Source organism: Amphiura filiformis, chromosome 18, assembly GCF_039555335.1.
Source record: "Amphiura filiformis chromosome 18, Afil_fr2py, whole genome shotgun sequence".
Lineage (NCBI taxonomy): Eukaryota > Metazoa > Echinodermata > Ophiuroidea > Amphilepidida > Amphiuridae > Amphiura > Amphiura filiformis.
The window spans coordinates 6,080,423-6,097,289 of record NC_092645.1 but is presented as its reverse complement, the minus strand read 5'-3'; the positions used below and the strand labels follow the sequence as shown (position 1 = coordinate 6,097,289).

Below are 16,867 nucleotides of genomic sequence, written 5' to 3'. Positions count from 1 at the left end.
TTTGGCCAAAATTGCATTGATCATTTCATAGGGAGTGAAATTCAAATATCATAGATAGACTTTTGTAGGTCCTGTGGTTCTTGAGTTATGTTGTAAAGAGGGCTGAAACAACAACACTTTTGTAAAACATACATAACTCCCCAGCAAACACAAAAACGTTTTAAAAACGTTTTAAATAAGTTATATTTTGGCTTAGGTAAAAACGTTTTAATAACATTAAAATGTCGGGTTATATAAAGGTGAAAACACACTACAACAATATTTTTTAATGTTTTCGAACTATTTTTGCAAACATTTTTGCCAAATATTGTGTCAATACTTAAATAACATTATGTTAAAATATTTGAACCCAGCAAACACAGAAATGTTCTTAAAATGTTTTTTCAAAACCTTTTAATAACATTTAAATGTCGGGTTATATAAAGGTCATGAAAACGTTTTTAAAACGTTATTGAAAATATTTTGGGCAAACATTTTTCGTAAAATATTTTTTCAACCCCAAAATAACATTTTGTTTAGAATGTTTTGTATCAAGTTTTTAAGAATGTTTTTGGAATGTTATTAAAACGTTTTTATACCATTTATTACCCGACCTTTAAACGTATTCTGTAAAACATTTTTTGTTTGCTGAGCAGTAGATTATCAAAAATGTTTTTAAGGTTATGAAAACGTTTTATACTCTTAATATACCCTTTATATAACCCGACATTTAAACGTTTTCTGACAACCTTTTATAACCTTTTTGCGAATGATGTCGAAAACGTTTTGTGTTTGCTGGGTCATTCACAACAACGGAAGATGGATACTGCGCAGGGCAATTTTGGGGGCCCCAAAATTTTGGGGCCCTGGGCCCGGGCCCATCTGGCCCTATGGTAAATCCGGCCCTGCACAAAGTCCTTCCAAACATTATCATGCACAAGTCACAGAGTAGAATTTTTACATTCAAGTCTTACATGTATCTTAATTTTTAAATTTGCAGCCAGGGTCATTAAACCCGCGATTTGGTAGCCCAATTTTCCCCACAACTTTTGAACATTTTCTATCCCACAGAAACCAATGGTTAAGAGAAAAATTGGGCAACTTTTTGATTTTTCGATCCGGGCTGAAATTTGTTGGGTACCCTGCTTGCCTGAGACCCTACTGGCCCAGATTTTGGGAAATGAAAGTAACAAATTGCTTGACCGAAAGGAATTCATTTTGACTGAATTTTATTTGTTTTTAATTAAGAAAATTGTCAAAATGTTTGCTACAATTGCCAGATTTTCAAGCTTTCTGTGATTTTTAGAGTCATTTAGCCTCGTCCATCCACCTGTGGAATAAGGAGTTTATTATTCAATTTATTAACCCTAAATGCCCTAGCTGCTTTTTGGCAAGGGGGAAGGAAAGAAGGAAAGAAGAAAGAAAGATCAAAACTCTTGTATTTTTTCTTAAATTATCCACCAGAAAGAAATACCAAAGTCCATGGCATCCACAAATTAATTTTGCAAACTAGTCAGTGGTCACATGACTTGAGATGCTTTCTTACCCAAAATAGGGAATTTCCCTTTTGTAAACAAATGAGGAGTTCAGATGCAAAAGCGAATAAATGCAATTTTTGAACTTTGTGAGTTAGGCCACATCTGCCCTACATGTATAATGCTAGCTCTATTCCAAGAGTTGATGCTTTTGAGATGTGGTGTTACAGGAGGTTTCTGCAAGTGACATGGAAAGACAGGAGAACAAATCCCTGGATCCACGACAAGATTGGTACAAGTCTAACCATCAGAAACGGCAAAATGGAGAGAAAGCTGAAGTACTAGTACTTTGGCCATATTGTCAGGAAAAATGGGGCTATGGAAGGCTGACAAGGAAGGGGACATCCACCAACATCTTGGACTAATGATGTGATGATGTGCAAGGTGCAATGACCACAGCAGCGCTACATGGCGCCACCTGACAGAGAGAGAGAGAGAGAGAGAGAGAGAGAGAGAGAGAGAGAAAGAGATTCCAAGACAAATTTTGATTAAAAATAGCACATATTTTCTGAAACGGGATTCAAACCGGTAACCTCTGGTTTGCATGCAGTGCTTTACCATCTCAGCTATCCAGCCCTATCCGGTCTCAATTACCAATTACCAATATGACCTGGTATGTTATGTTTTGTGTTTGCTGGGATCCTTGGCCTTTGCTTCGGCTTTTACTATCACACAGCAATGTTCATCAAGTTGATTGATTATTGGTGAGCAACAGGTGAACTTATTGACTAATAATTGTGTGACCCTTAAGGGTATCCGTAGGGAGAACACTTTGTTTTACGGCCAGGTCTGGCCAGGTGCATGTTTGTTCGCAGTCTACAGGTGTAACTAGGTTGTTGTATATTCTATAATTTTCCTGGTGTGTTAACTGTGATTACATCTAGACACCAGTTTATTTTTTATTTGAACGGGACCCTAATTTAATGAGAAAACGCCGAAAAAGAGAGGCCCGGCAAAAGCCGATTTGCAGACAATTTTGTAGCTACAGACAGCTCGTATTCCATATAACAACCACGGAAACCAATCAGTGCCAGAAGTGTTGATTTATATTTCATCCACTTAGGTTTGGCTTAACCCACTAAAAGGTAAAACTTTAAGGCTGATCATTAAATGTAGTGTGTGTGTAAAAGTATATTTCTAAAAATGGAGGAGAGCGCCTATGACTATTGTCCGTTCTGTCTACATGATAATTATTTTCTTACGAAATATATTCATTTTAACACAGACCACGGTTGCCAAACAAATGAGGGCAAACCGCTGGGTCAAATCATTGAAAAGTCGCCTAATATTTTTTTTTATCAACCGTTGGTTTCTATGAGATAACTACCAGAAGTCGCGTAAGCCAATGTTGAAAAGTCATGCAATATTTTTCTTAACCATCAATTGGTGTCTATAGGACAGGAAATTGTCGCGAGGAAAATCTTCAAAACTCATCCTATTGACCTAGGCCTATTACATCGCGGGTTTGGCAACCCTGCAATATATACAGTTATATAACATCGCACCGCATTGTGAGGTGAACGAACTGAATGTTGACATTGTATTCAGGATTTAAAACAAGAACTGTCTTTAACCAGACAATGCGGTTGGTATAAAACATAGCGTGTGATATCATGATATCAACTTCAAAATCTAAAAACAAAAGTAAAGAAATAATTTAGGGCGAAATAAATAAACAGCATACAGCAGGTGCTATCTTGTCAATAATGATAAGAGGAACATAAAAAAAACCAGCAGAGAGCATGCACCCCAGTAAAGAGTTAAATAAAGCAAGGAAAAATCATAATGTGCAGAAGGCCTACTTTTCGGATGATATTCACAGAAACAAAAATAAAGAACTAAAGATCTAAAAACAAACGTCAAGAAAATGAGGGCGAACTAAATAAACAGCGTACAGCATGTGATGACTTGTCAATAACGATAAGAGGAGCATGTACCTCAATAAAGAGTTTAAATAAAACAAGGAAAATCATAATGTGTAGAGGCCTACTTTTTCGGATGATATTCACTGAAACAGAAAAAAAGAAATAAGTTTAAAGAATTATATATTTTAAGATTAGATAATGAACAATCATACATAAAAATGTGACAGGTGTCTGATGATATTTATACACTTCGAGCAAAAAATAAAGAACTACTTAACATGACATAAATAAATAGCCATATTTTATGAACGAACTGAATGTTGACATTGCGGACCAGGATTTGAAACAAGAACTGTTTTCAAAAAGAAAACGCGGTTGGTATAAAAACATAGCGTGTGCTATCATGATATAAACTTCAAAATCTAAAAACACAAGTAAAGAAATAATTTAGGCGAAATAAATAAACAGCGTACAGCAGGTGCTATCTTGTCAATAATGATAAGAGGAACATGAAAAAAAAACAGAAAGCAAGCACCCAAGTAAAGAGTTAAATAAAGCAAGGCAAAATCATAATGTGCAGGAGGCCTACTTTTCGGATGATATTCACAGAAACAAAAATAAAGAACTACGTTAGTACGTTTAAAAATTATATAATTTGAAATTAAATAATGCAAAATCATAAATAAAAATGTGACATGTGTCTGATTATAATTATACACTTAGACCAAAAATTAAAAAAATATTTAACACGCGACATAAATAAACAGCCATCTATCAAGAATGACAAGAGGAACATGAAAAAAAACACTAATATACGAAAACATGCACCCCAATAAAGAATTGCTTTAAAATAAAACAATGAAAAATCATGACATGTGAAATGTATGTTGATACACTTATAAATAATACTCAAGGGTGAAATAAAAAACACCTTATCTACCGATATTTCCACAGTAGTTAAACATACTCAGTGATCACTTGTACTAAAACAAAAATAAAGAAATACTTCACAAATGATAAGAGGAACACATAAAAAATAAATAAGCGAGCATGTCCCAAAAAAAATTAGTAAAAGATAAAATAATGATAAAACGTACAAGAAGGGGCAAAATATTTGTCGCAAAAACTTATTAAATGCTCATTTGCTCTAAGATAGGCAAAATATTTGTCGCAAAAACTTATTAAATGCTCATTTGCTCTAAGATATTTTTAAATTAAAAATTTCATTAAAATGTTTGCAATTTACTCCTAGTTTATCATTTATTTATTATTTATCTAGGCTTATATATCTTTTATTTATTTATCTATTAATTTATCTATTTATCAATTTATTTCAATATCATTATTATTAAGTGCCTATTTATAATGATATTTAAATCTATCAACATTATGCTTACGTCATCCAGGAGTTATTATCCCACTTGAAATCGCCATATAAACACAAATTAATAAAGAAATACCCAATAGGTGAAATAAAAAGCATGATCTATCTTTTCAAGAATGAAAAGAGGATATAAAAATATAACAGAGCATGTCCTATAAACATGATAAAGAATTATTTAAAATCGTACAAATGTGAAACATGTAATATGACATATACTTAAGGGATCTGGAATGAGCGTTTTGAGCGTTTCGACAGTATTTTTGTGGGAAATGAGAGCACATCAGACATATCGAATTGCATTCTGAATACGAAGAATGTCTTTCTCATATCAAATAATTTTCTTTCTTTTTTTGAAATTCACGATATAATGCAAATTTTATGACAAATTATTAAAATTTGATATTTTTCAAATTTTGATATATAACAGTCCTCAAAGTAAATTTTATAAATCTAATGACATATTCTTAAAGTGTATGTAGCTGGGAGGAAAAGCCGACGATCAATTGAACATTTTGACCTTTCATATTGAAGATATGGATTTTATTTCCCAAAAAGACCTATTTTTTTGGGGGAATCTATATCTTCAATACGAAATGTCAAAATTTTCAATAGATCGTCGGCCTTTCCTCCCAGCTACATATACTTAAAGAATGTATCATTAAATTTATAAAATTTACTTCGAGGACTGTTATATATCAAAAATATCAATTTTTAATGATTTGTCATAAAATGTGTATTACATTGCGAATTTCAAAAAATCAAAATTATTTGATATCAGGTCATTCTTAGTATTCAGAATGCAATTCGATATGTCTGATGTGCTCTAATGTCCCACAATAAATACTGTCCAAACGTTCATACCCCAGCCCTTAACATAAAACAAAATAAAACGGTCATGATAATATGACATTAAGGGCGAATACCACTAATGAAGCGTCTTGGTTGAAATGCACATGAAAATTAATGTCTTTCTTTGCTCAATTTGAGGCCTTTTTGGCTCTCACAGTTGCCTGATGTACTCCGTTACATTTTATTAAGAAACAAGGTAGTATAGTTTCTCTCCATTGATTTTGCAATAGCGTCTCCAGGAGGGGGCTCAGAGGGCTTTCAGATTTATGCGGTGGGGGGCTTAATGGCTAAAATCGCCAAAAACCGCCTGATTTTACATATCCCTCTAGCGTTGGTTGTCAGTAGATTGCAGTCACTCCTCATCAAGTGTTGACAAAGACAACAGTGGTTGTTGAAACGTACACAGTAAGTGCATTTTCTTGGATCAGATACTACGAACTCTGGTTTACTAGTTTACTCTACCGATCCTGATGAATTTGTTCAATCAATAACGATATCTGGGGACCAATCACAAGCCAGATTCATTTAAAGATGCATTACATCATGACCAATTTTAGTTAGGCCAGAAATTGGCCTAACTCTCCATAGAATCCCGTGTTAAAAAGTTATCCGCAATCCAAAGTCAGTAGTCCACTTGGGAAGCTAACAAACAGAGGCGACGGTGACTGAAAAGATTAGATGTGAAAATCTATCAATTGTGCACAAATAATAATCGGAGTTTTAAGCTTAAATGCAATAGCCAGAAGCACAATTGGCAAGTGGAGTACGGAGAAGTCTAGCTACACCCTGGAAGGAAAAAAAACAGTATTTGAAACGAGGAAATGTGCAATATGACTTAATGTAATACATTAGAAAAGGCTTAAAAGGCAACTATTAGGCCCTGATTCATATTTAATCATCATTTAGGCCTGTAAATTAGATTGTCTGTGTAAATTTAGCAGGATCCGACTTTTTATGACGACTTTCAAAATGTGTTACATTTCAGAAACACCAAGCTGTTTGTGAGGTGGCGTTAGCTGTATGGGTTATAGGTTGAACTTTTTACAATATTTCTGGAAAAAAAATCCTGAAATCCATATATTAATTTTTATAATGGATGTCGTCATCTGACCTTCTGCTTGCAGAAAGGGGAGTTTTGAAGAACTGAGTTGTTTTCCGGCCCCTGTCTGTACAGAAAGTCAGTGGGGTTATTTACTGGTGTGCACCCTAAAAGGCCCTTGTCATAACCAATGGTGGCGGCATGATTTTTCCCGATGCATGAGGGTTTAGGGAAAATTAAATTATATGTCTAAACTTGAGGTTGCATGTGTAAAACATGGTCTTTTTTAACGCATGTTTGGGGTATTGAAATGATATTTTTTGGCTTGCACAATCATGGTAAAGATCCATGTCATACATAAGAGATTATAGGACATACAATACTTGGTAGGCCTAATGATAATGCGTAAACTTAGTACCTGTTAGGGAACTGAAATCAGACTGAAAACACAAACGTCATTCGAGGCTCTGTCTCACCAGTTGCATTTACAAGGCCCTTCTTATAACCAGTGGTGGCGGATGATTTTTTCTGGGGGGGGGGAAGGGTCACACAAGGTTCTGAACAGAAACGTCACATACGGACCAACCCACACTACCGAGAACCGCGAATGCCGAGAACCGCGAAAGCCGAGAACCGCTCTAGTTAGTTATTGATTAGTGACCCAATATGTTCCAAAGCTCTAATTCAACCTTAATTATTAAATTCAGTGAAATGTCAATAACATTCTATCAGTGACCTTATGATATTAACGACACATGCGTATCCAGACATGTTGATGCAATTTTTTCAATAATGCAGCAATGTGTCTCTATTTCTTGAACCAAAATTTAAACACCCTCTGCTATTGAGCAGAGGATGCTGGGATGCTAGGATCATGAAATACTCTTTAAGGTTACCAACTATTTTAAACTGTTGCGATTTGGTAGTTCACAGCAGGGACGTAGCCAGCTTTTTTTGGTCAGGGGGACAAAATAAAATTTCGGGGCACAGGCGAAAAAATTACAGTTGCATCATACAATACATAGAGACTGTATGTCTTCGAGCTTCCAAAAAAAGGCTTTTTTGAGACGATTTTTTCGCGCTACGCTACTGGTTCACAGCATCTTGCGAATGGTAGTGAGCTTTGGGGTCAGTCCATGTCAAAACAGATTGAGTGTACACCCATCCTCTTGGATTTTGCTCTCCTTTGGCTCAGGGGTACCTTTCATGGACCCCTAGGTGAGGAAACAAAAAAAAAATTCAAATTCAATTTTGTTTCCGAATGGCGGGCCATCTAAGTTTGGCGACCTTGACCAAAATTGGGAATTTAAGGTGTCCAAATGACAAAGCGCTCTCTTTGAGAGGCATTTTCTTCTTAATTAAATCAGTTGTGACCCTCTTTTTTTTTTTTGTCACTCACTGGCTGTGTCTAAAATGCCTAATGCCAAAAAAGATTGATTTGAATTTCGATTTGGGATTTCAGGGGGTCAAAATCAGCACCGTACTGTTCAATCAAATTATCTTTGATTTTGAAGGACCCATGATAATGTCACAGTGCACTTATAGGTCCTAATTATGTTCAGAATGGATTAACCATGTGCCAATGTCTATGAGCAATTCAAAAAAAGAGAAATTTCTAGACCCCCTACAGAATTTTAGGCCCCCTAAAGTGGTTCAGCCACAAATGGCGCTTAAAATCGGCAAATTTTGACACCTAATAACTTTAGGTGTACACCAGATATGAATTTCTAGTCTTTTGCATCTGAAAGAATGTAGTCTAATGTTACTAGGAACATAAGATTTGTTTTGTATTTTTGTGTTTTGATACTAAGTTGATGGTCCCAAAAATCCCAATTTTTGACTAATAATGTACAGGTTATGGGTACAAAATGTCAATTTCAACATACCCTTTTTTCTATTTTTGATCACTTTATAGCAAATTGTCTTATTTGTCCTGTTATTGCATAGTTAACAATGTCCGATTTTGGTGATTTTGGTGTCTAATTATGTTTTTCTTGCATGAGAAATACAACTACATAACAAAAACTGTACAAGGAACCAATGACCTCCTTATTACAATATGGACGCTTTTGGCAGCCATGTTGCAAAAGAGGGTCATCGGTTCCTTGTATAGTTTTTTAATTTGCTTAGTTGTATTTCTCATGCAAGAAAACATATATAATTAGACACCAAAATTACCAAAATCAGACGTTGTTAACTATGGTCAGAATTAAAAAAGGTCGTTGACCTATGAACATTTTTAAGTCATAGCGCCTCCTGAAAGGTCTGACACATAACAAACTATACATTTTGGAATCCTCATGACCATACGAGTAATTTGATATATTACTTGACATAACTCATCAGAGGATTAGAAAGTAGTTTTTTCTTATTACTTGACTCAAGAGCAACTTGAAATATCAGGATAAATAATACAAATGGCTATAAAGTGATCAAAAATATAAAAAAATATCATACTAAAATTGGCATTTTGTACCGTATCCTGTATGCATGGCTAAATGACTATTTTTGAAAGCGTCAACTTAATACTAAAACACAAAAATACAAAACAAATCTTATGTTCCTAGTAACATTAAACTACATTCTTTCAGATGCAAAAGACTAGAAATTCATATCTGGTGTACACCTAAAGTTATTAGGGGTCAAAATTTGCCGATTTTAAGCGCCATTTGTGGCTGAACCACTTTAGGGGTGGCCTAAAATTCTGTAGGGTCTCAGAAATTTCTCTTTTTTGAATTGCTCATAGACATTGGCATATGGTTAATCCATTCTGAACATAATTAGGACCTATAAGTGCACTGTGACATTATCATGGGTCCTTCAAAATCAAGATAATTTGATTGAACAGTACGAAGTGCTGATTTTGTCCCCCTCTGACAGCCCACCGCAATACCGACATCCATCTTTTTTGGCATTAGGTATTTCAGACACAGCCAGTGAGTGACCACATTCAAAAAGAGGATCACAACTGATTCAATTAAGAAGAAAGTGCCCCTCAAAGAGAGCACTTTATCATTTGGACCCCTTAAATTCCCAATTTTGGTCGAGGTCGCCAAACTTTGATTGCCCGCCATTCGCAAACAAAATGGAATTTGAATTTTTTTCTTGTGACCTCACCTAGGGATCCATGAAAGGTACCCCCGAGCCAAAGGAGAGCAAAATCCAAGAGGATGGGTGTACACTCAATCTGTTTTGACATGGACTGACCCTTTGGCCAAAATTGCATTGATCATTTCATAGGGAGTGAAATTCAAATATCATAGATAGACTTTTGTAGGTCCTGTGGTTCTTGAGTTATGTTGTAAAGAGGGCTGAAACAACAACACTTTTGTAAAACATACATAACTCCCCAGCAAACACAAAAGCGTTTTAAAAACGTTTTAAATAAGTTATATTTTGGCTTTTGGTTTAGGTAAAACGTTTTAATAACATTAAAATGTCGGGTTATATAAAGGTGAAAACACACTACAACAATATTTTTAATGTTTTCAAAAATGTTATTGTAAACTATTTTTGCAAACATTTTTGCCAAATATTGTGTCAATACTTAAATAACATTATGTTAAAATATTTGAACCCAGCAAACACAGAAATGTTCTTAAAATGTTTTTTCAAAACCTTTTTACATTTAAATGTCGGGTTATATAAAGGTCATGAAAACGTTTTTAAAACGTTATTGAAAATATTTTGGGCAAACATTTTTCGTAAAATATTTTTTCAACCCCAAAATAACATTTTGTTTAAAATGTTTTGTATCAAGTTTTTAAGAATGTTTTTGGAATGTTATTAAAACGTTTTTATACCATTTATTACCCGACCTTTAAACGTTTTCTGTAAAACATTTTTGTTTGCTGAGCAGTAGATTATCAAAAATGTTTTTAAGGTTATGAAAACGTTTTATACTCTTAATATACCCTTTATATAACCCGACATTTAAACGCGTTTTCTGACAACCTTTTATACCTTTTGCGAATGATGTCGAAAACGTTTTGTGTTTGCTGGGTCATTCACAACAATATTAAAATCAAGTAAGCCAAAGTATATGATTTGTATTGTAGAATGAACTAGTTGCAAAACATCAAAGTGTTATGTTTCAATAATATATAATTGATTTAGATCATGAAAATCAATTTTTTTTTACTGCTTCGACCAACATTACCTTGTCTACCAGAATCCCATGTCTTACCTTTGCTCTCTCATTGATAGGTGCTCCTAATTCCAACAGTCTTTCTGCAACTGGTAATTTATTTTCCCCAGCAGCTAACATCAGAGTGGTAACACCGGTCTCCTAAAAATACAAAACAATTTATATAAATGAATAGCTATTTAAAAACATAAAAACATAACAATAGTGTGTTCAATACTTACGTTCAAGACCAGAGCACCCCCCCATCTGCCAATCTGGAAAAAAGGTCCACTCCACAACATAAAAAATGTTTAAAATCAGCTTTTTATGAAGGAAAAAATTCAGAAAAGGTCTGCTTTTTGGGGGGAACATTGAAATTATCCCCTTCTTGAAGGAAAATATATGAAAAGTGCAACTTTTAGCTCCCTGCACCCATTGGCAGCACCAGAAAAAAAATATCAGGGGGGACATTGAGGGGGCAAAGTGAATTTCAGGGGGGGGGGGAATCAACAAATTTTGTGCAAAATTGCAGCCAAAAAGTGGAAATTTTCGTAATTTTGGGGTTTACTGGGGGCAGCAGGGGGCAAGAGTATATAATGATATGTACTTAAAGTGTATCTAGGAGGAAAGTTTCGCAAAAGACCAAAATACCTCCCAGTGAAAACTCTTGCCTCCCCAAGTTGCCCCCTCCCCCAGTAAATACCCCAGATTACGGAAATTTCCAAAAAATTTGCGAAAAATTGGTTTATTTTGCCCCCCTCCCAAAATTCACTTTACCCTCCATGTCCCCCCCCCCCCAAAAGAATACTGGTACCGCCACTGGTAAAAAAAAGTGACAAGTATGAGAGGGGTGTGGATCAGTAGGGTCTCTAAATGTCACTTTAAAATTAGTCACCAACTCTGGTTCAATCTGACGCTGTACGGTAACTTCAAACATGCTCATCTGTCAGTACACAGTTCTTTAACCCAAATAGGCTTCTATATGCATAGAATGACCTTTGAGTGTGTTGGGTACAAAAACTCATACTCCATAACTTGAGGTCAAATTATGAACTATGAGTGTTGTATGGGGGTCATTGAGCTATGCCATATTGGGTGTGATGTCATCATGGCTCATAGTGCATCCAGACCCGATGCTCATCTGTCAGTACACAGTTCTTAAACCTCAATATACTTCTAGTGACATTAGCGCCCTGCAGGAAACCCGAAAATCCTAAATACCCCGGACGACTCCGGCTGAAAGCGGATCGGATTGAAATTTAAAAAAATATACGAGTTGGGGTGGATTGGGGCATATGTGATGCGATCAATCAAACTGAGTCTGATGTCGATCAAAATCAAAATTCAGTTCGAATCGGGCGGGTTTGTTCCAAAGTTTTCAGGACAGGTCGGGTCAGTTTGCCATTATTCAGGGAATGCCAGGATTGGGGTGGAAAAAATCTTGCCCTGCAGGACATTATTCTACATACTAGTACATAGAATGACCTTTGAGTGTGATGGATACAAACTCATATATTCATGCCCATATTTAGTCTACTGTAGTAGACCATTTTAATTTATCATCCCCTAATCCCTGTGACCATGGAAAATCTACCAATCCGATGTTCTGATCCAACAGCTCAGCTATCCATGAGAAAGGGGATGTGTTATGTTTTATGCATGGAAAGGTATGAATTGTTTATCAAAAAAAGGGAATGCAGAGCAGTCTAGCCCATATTCCACAACTTGAGGTCCACTTTTGAGCTATGCTTGTTGCATGCACAGGGTCAATGAACTGTGCATTTGAAATGAGGCCTTTTGGTGATGGGGGGGTGGGTGGTAGAACTCCCTAGGGCGCACAGACTTTCCATACGTAGAGTTGGTCAGTCCAGATTTAAAACTAGAGCTGTTTTCGCACATAACTGAACCATAGGGCTTCGGCAGTATATTGTGGTACACAGCTTTCACACATTTCGGACTTTTTCTTTTTCATGTGACACCACCCGGGGTTATACTTTTGTTTTGTTTTCGAGATAAATTTTAATGTAGAAAAGACCCAAAATATGAATATTGACCTGGGTCTTATGAGGGTGTCACCCTGGTGGGGAAAATATTGTTATTATATTCTTTACTTTTCTCTTTCATTTGACACCACTTGGGGGGTCATAGCTTAGCATTTGAAATATGAAAAGTACCCATATGAATATTGTCCCTGGTCTTTAAAATAACGAGCGTCACCCCTGGGTGGGGAAATATTTTATTATTCTTTACTTTTTCTCTGTCATGAGACACCCCTTGAGGGTGTGGGCATACCTTCTTGGCATTTTGAGATTATGTCCATTTAAGACCAAAAGGTCGCTGAGTAAGTAAGTAAGGAAATAAGTAAGTTTAATAAGACTATTAAATGTAGGCTGAGAGTAAACCATTTCATGGTTCAGCAAAAGAAATGCTGAAAGAGGCTAGAAATGACTCTAAAAAATCACAAAACGCTTGAAAAAACAGAAAAAAATTGGAGATTTTTGGCAAATATATTTTGAACATTTTCTCATACTAGTATTATAGTGAATGTTGCCTCCTCTCCACCATACTCTATGTATTACATTTCATTACAGACAATACACACTGCATTTGTAATCTGAACTTGAATAAAATAAACAAGTTGACACCAATTAATGCTCAATTGAAAATTGGGGTCAATTGACTCCACAGTCTAGGTAACTTTCACTCACGTGGTAAATTGTATGGCTACTGGTGTACAAGTATTAGGATGGGGCGAAAAATACTTTTTTTCTCGGATCAACTTGGAACTCTCGGAGAATTTTACTAGGACATACATGTACTACTATTGTGCTAAAATATCAGTAAGATCAGAGCATGTTTGACCCAGGCAGTAGATTTTTACAAAATCCCTACTTATTTGCTATTTCTTACTGTATAACTCTATAGAGAGAAATCAGCAGTGGCATAGATTTCATTTTGACATGGGGGGGTGGAGCTGGAAAAAATTCTTGAAGTGTAGTGAATCCAGCCCCTTTTGGCGACAAAATAAGTTTATATTACAACAATTTTGCCATATTTAAGCTAAATTGATGAAATATGGTGCAAAAGTGGAATAATTTCGCGAATAGCGCGAAAAAAATTGCACTTTGGAGGATAAAATGGCCAAATATGAGGTTAATTTGGTCAGAAACCCACATACAGGCATCAACATTGGGGGGGGGGGATGAATGTATGGACCATCCCCCTGGCAAAATATTGGGGGGATTTATAAATCCCCCCCCCCCCCCCCTGGATCTACGCCTATGGAAATCAGTAGAAACAATCTAGGCATTCAGACGCCATCCTAACCAATATTAAACACTTTGGGTAGTTTGTTTGGACCCTCTAGAACATTACCAAATAGCAAGCAGACTCCAATTGGTTACCATTATTTTTGCTAAAGACACATATGTAAGTTAAATATTTAATAATGATATTTGAGTTGCTATATTAAGGGGACTCAGTAGCACTAGGGAAATGATCCATAATGCTACCCCTACCCCTTAATTTAGCAACTCAAATATCATCAATATTTAAATACACACATGTCTTATAGCAGAAAATGTCATGGCCCCCAGCATGGCCCTGCTCATACCTTCCTTACCACTAATAAGTAGAGAAGTCAGTGGAAATCATAAGGTGTGAGTACCTTGGGCTGAGGGGTATGCAGCATGGATGGGTAATTTTATCTACATTTTAACATTAAGGGGTGGGGAGGGGAAGTGCATTTGCCTTTACCATAACACTCAGGGGAGAATCTTACCCAATGGGGACCTACGGATATGAACAGTAGCGTAGCGTGGCCGGGTCATCATATTGGGGGCACCGGGTACCGACCATGATTGGGGGGGGGCATCGGGTCTGATTGGGGGTGGGGCACAAGACATTTTTCTGCAATTTTGCGAAGAGATTTTCTCAATTTTGCAACTGATTGGGGGAGGGCATGTGCCCCAGTGTGCCTACGATGCGATGCGCGATGCTATGCCACTGGATATGACCGCATAGTCGATATGCAGGCCTCGAAATAAGCCAGAATTTCTGAGGGCCATTTGGGCCCTTGATCTTAAATGTTTGTGGGCCCAAATTTTGGCCATTGGTTTGAACCTATGAACCCCACAAAAAAGTGAGAAAAATTGCCACAAATTTTTGTGGGCCATCTGGGCCCGCTGGATGTGTCTTTTGCGGGCCCTCATTGATTTTTGGGGGCCGAGGGCCCTTGGGCCCTCCTTATTTCGAGCCCTGTCGATATGCATAATGGTAAAGTTGGGATTTTATTGAATGGGGCCCAGGGGAGAATTCAGAAAGAGGGGAAAGATGTCCCACACAGGATGGAAGCTTCTCCCGGCCCCAGCTTGCACCTGGCTATGCTACTGCACGCAGGGTACTGGTACTATTTTTGGCCAACAATCCTGGGGAAAAAAGGTTGGCACAATTTGCCTGTCTTTTGATATATCTGCCCACTCTCCCAATTCAAAGTCAGACAAAGCCAACTGGTCTGTGAGACCCTCCAACATTGGAAGATGGGGAGTGGGGAGGGTGAGATGCAGGGGTGAGTCTGTGCTTCACGTCACATATATATCGCATGCATGTTTCACTCACCTCTCCAAGTTTGTTAGGGCACTAGTTTTATTTTGTTTAGTATATGGAAGTACATGTAGTACAAATGTGCAAAATATTTTTCCACATGTTCAGTTGATGAAGCGAGGATTGATGACAACTATAAAGAATTATTCGACATGAAAATATTTGGGTTGCATGAATTGCATAGTCCAAAACAACTAGGCCTATCCCATAAAATGTTTCACAAAAAATAATGACCTCACCTTGTCAGCTGCCATGACTTCGGAATCTCCCCTATTTGCTGACCTCAACACTCCTTCCACACCACTCCAATCACCCTTCAAGGCGTACTGTAACATCCTCATACGGGGCGCTGCAGCCGGGGGTGTCTTGGGCCCATTTGTCGCCTCTGTTGTCCCCGAACCTGACCCTGTCCTCGTACCCCCACCGCCGCTGCTAGTAGCAGTTGAAGGATTGGGCTGCGATTTGATTGAAGAATTGGGCTGCGCCGAACTATCCCCAGATGACATTTTCGGAGTTAAATTCACATTATCCTGTATATAAAATCCATGATAAAATTCATAAGAATGCTGCACTGATTTTGCTTTGTACAGATGAAAACATTACGTTCACAACAACGCTGAACATCTGCCAATGGGTTTCTACGTGTTTTCCTCCACACGTTAGCAACAGGCCTACGGCGTCTGGTCGCTAACCATAATCAATCAACTTTTCAACTTTCGCACTGATCTTTCACACATGAAAATATTCCAAATTCACCGATTTCGCGTCATTTTAATCCATACAAAATATCCAGAATGGTTCCATATATGATTGAGAATCGAAAAATATGAACAACGACCTTGTACCGTGCACTATCATGAATTTTTGGTGAATTTTAAGATGTAATTTGACTCTGGTCGTAGAAATACTCCGCGTGGGGCATCTTGAAAAATGAGAGAAATGCGTGAGTGTGTACAGGAAGATATGCTGGTTCAGGGGCCCGATTAATTGAGTGCCACCTGCTCATAACTCCCTAGGCGTCTAAAATTTAGCTCGATTTAATTTTTAGGATCATTACGTGCATATATTTACTTAGGGCCATTATGTTGATACGAGCATAGTCCCTTGTTAATATAAATAAAAATTCCTTTAAAAAAGGAATGGGGCGCCCAATGTGAGCTTGATCGTGATGTGGTGAATTTCATGGTGTTTAGATTTGGTATTATTATCTCTTGCAAACCCGGTGACACCTCATTATAGAAATCAGACCTGTTGATAGGTTGTAAGAGGGGATAGCCTTTTCCAGGCACAAATTGCGCCATATATAAAGAAAGTTTTGCTACTTTGCAACACAATAAAAACTTAAATGCAAAATGAGATCCTGTAGGTGGCTCCCGAGGGGGCTTAAAAACTAAATGCAAAATGAGGTTTTTAAAAAATATTGTTTTCTAGAGTCAAGATGCAGGTATCATTATTAAGCCTCATATCACTTATTTATTGTCGAATAAG

General features: G+C 36.9%; 1 protein-coding gene across 1 annotated transcript in view; it reads right to left on the bottom strand.

The window, feature by feature from the left end:
• Window positions 1-16,230, bottom strand: part of LOC140139798 (uncharacterized) — an 82,107-nt gene extending 65,877 nt beyond the window's left edge. Inside the window, 2 exon segments of the mRNA XM_072161509.1 lie at window positions 10,838-10,939; window positions 15,619-16,230. Coding sequence (XP_072017610.1) covers window positions 10,838-10,939; window positions 15,619-15,885 — 369 coding nt within the window. The 5' untranslated portion in view covers window positions 15,886-16,230.
• Window positions 16,231-16,867: the final 637 nt, after the last annotated feature.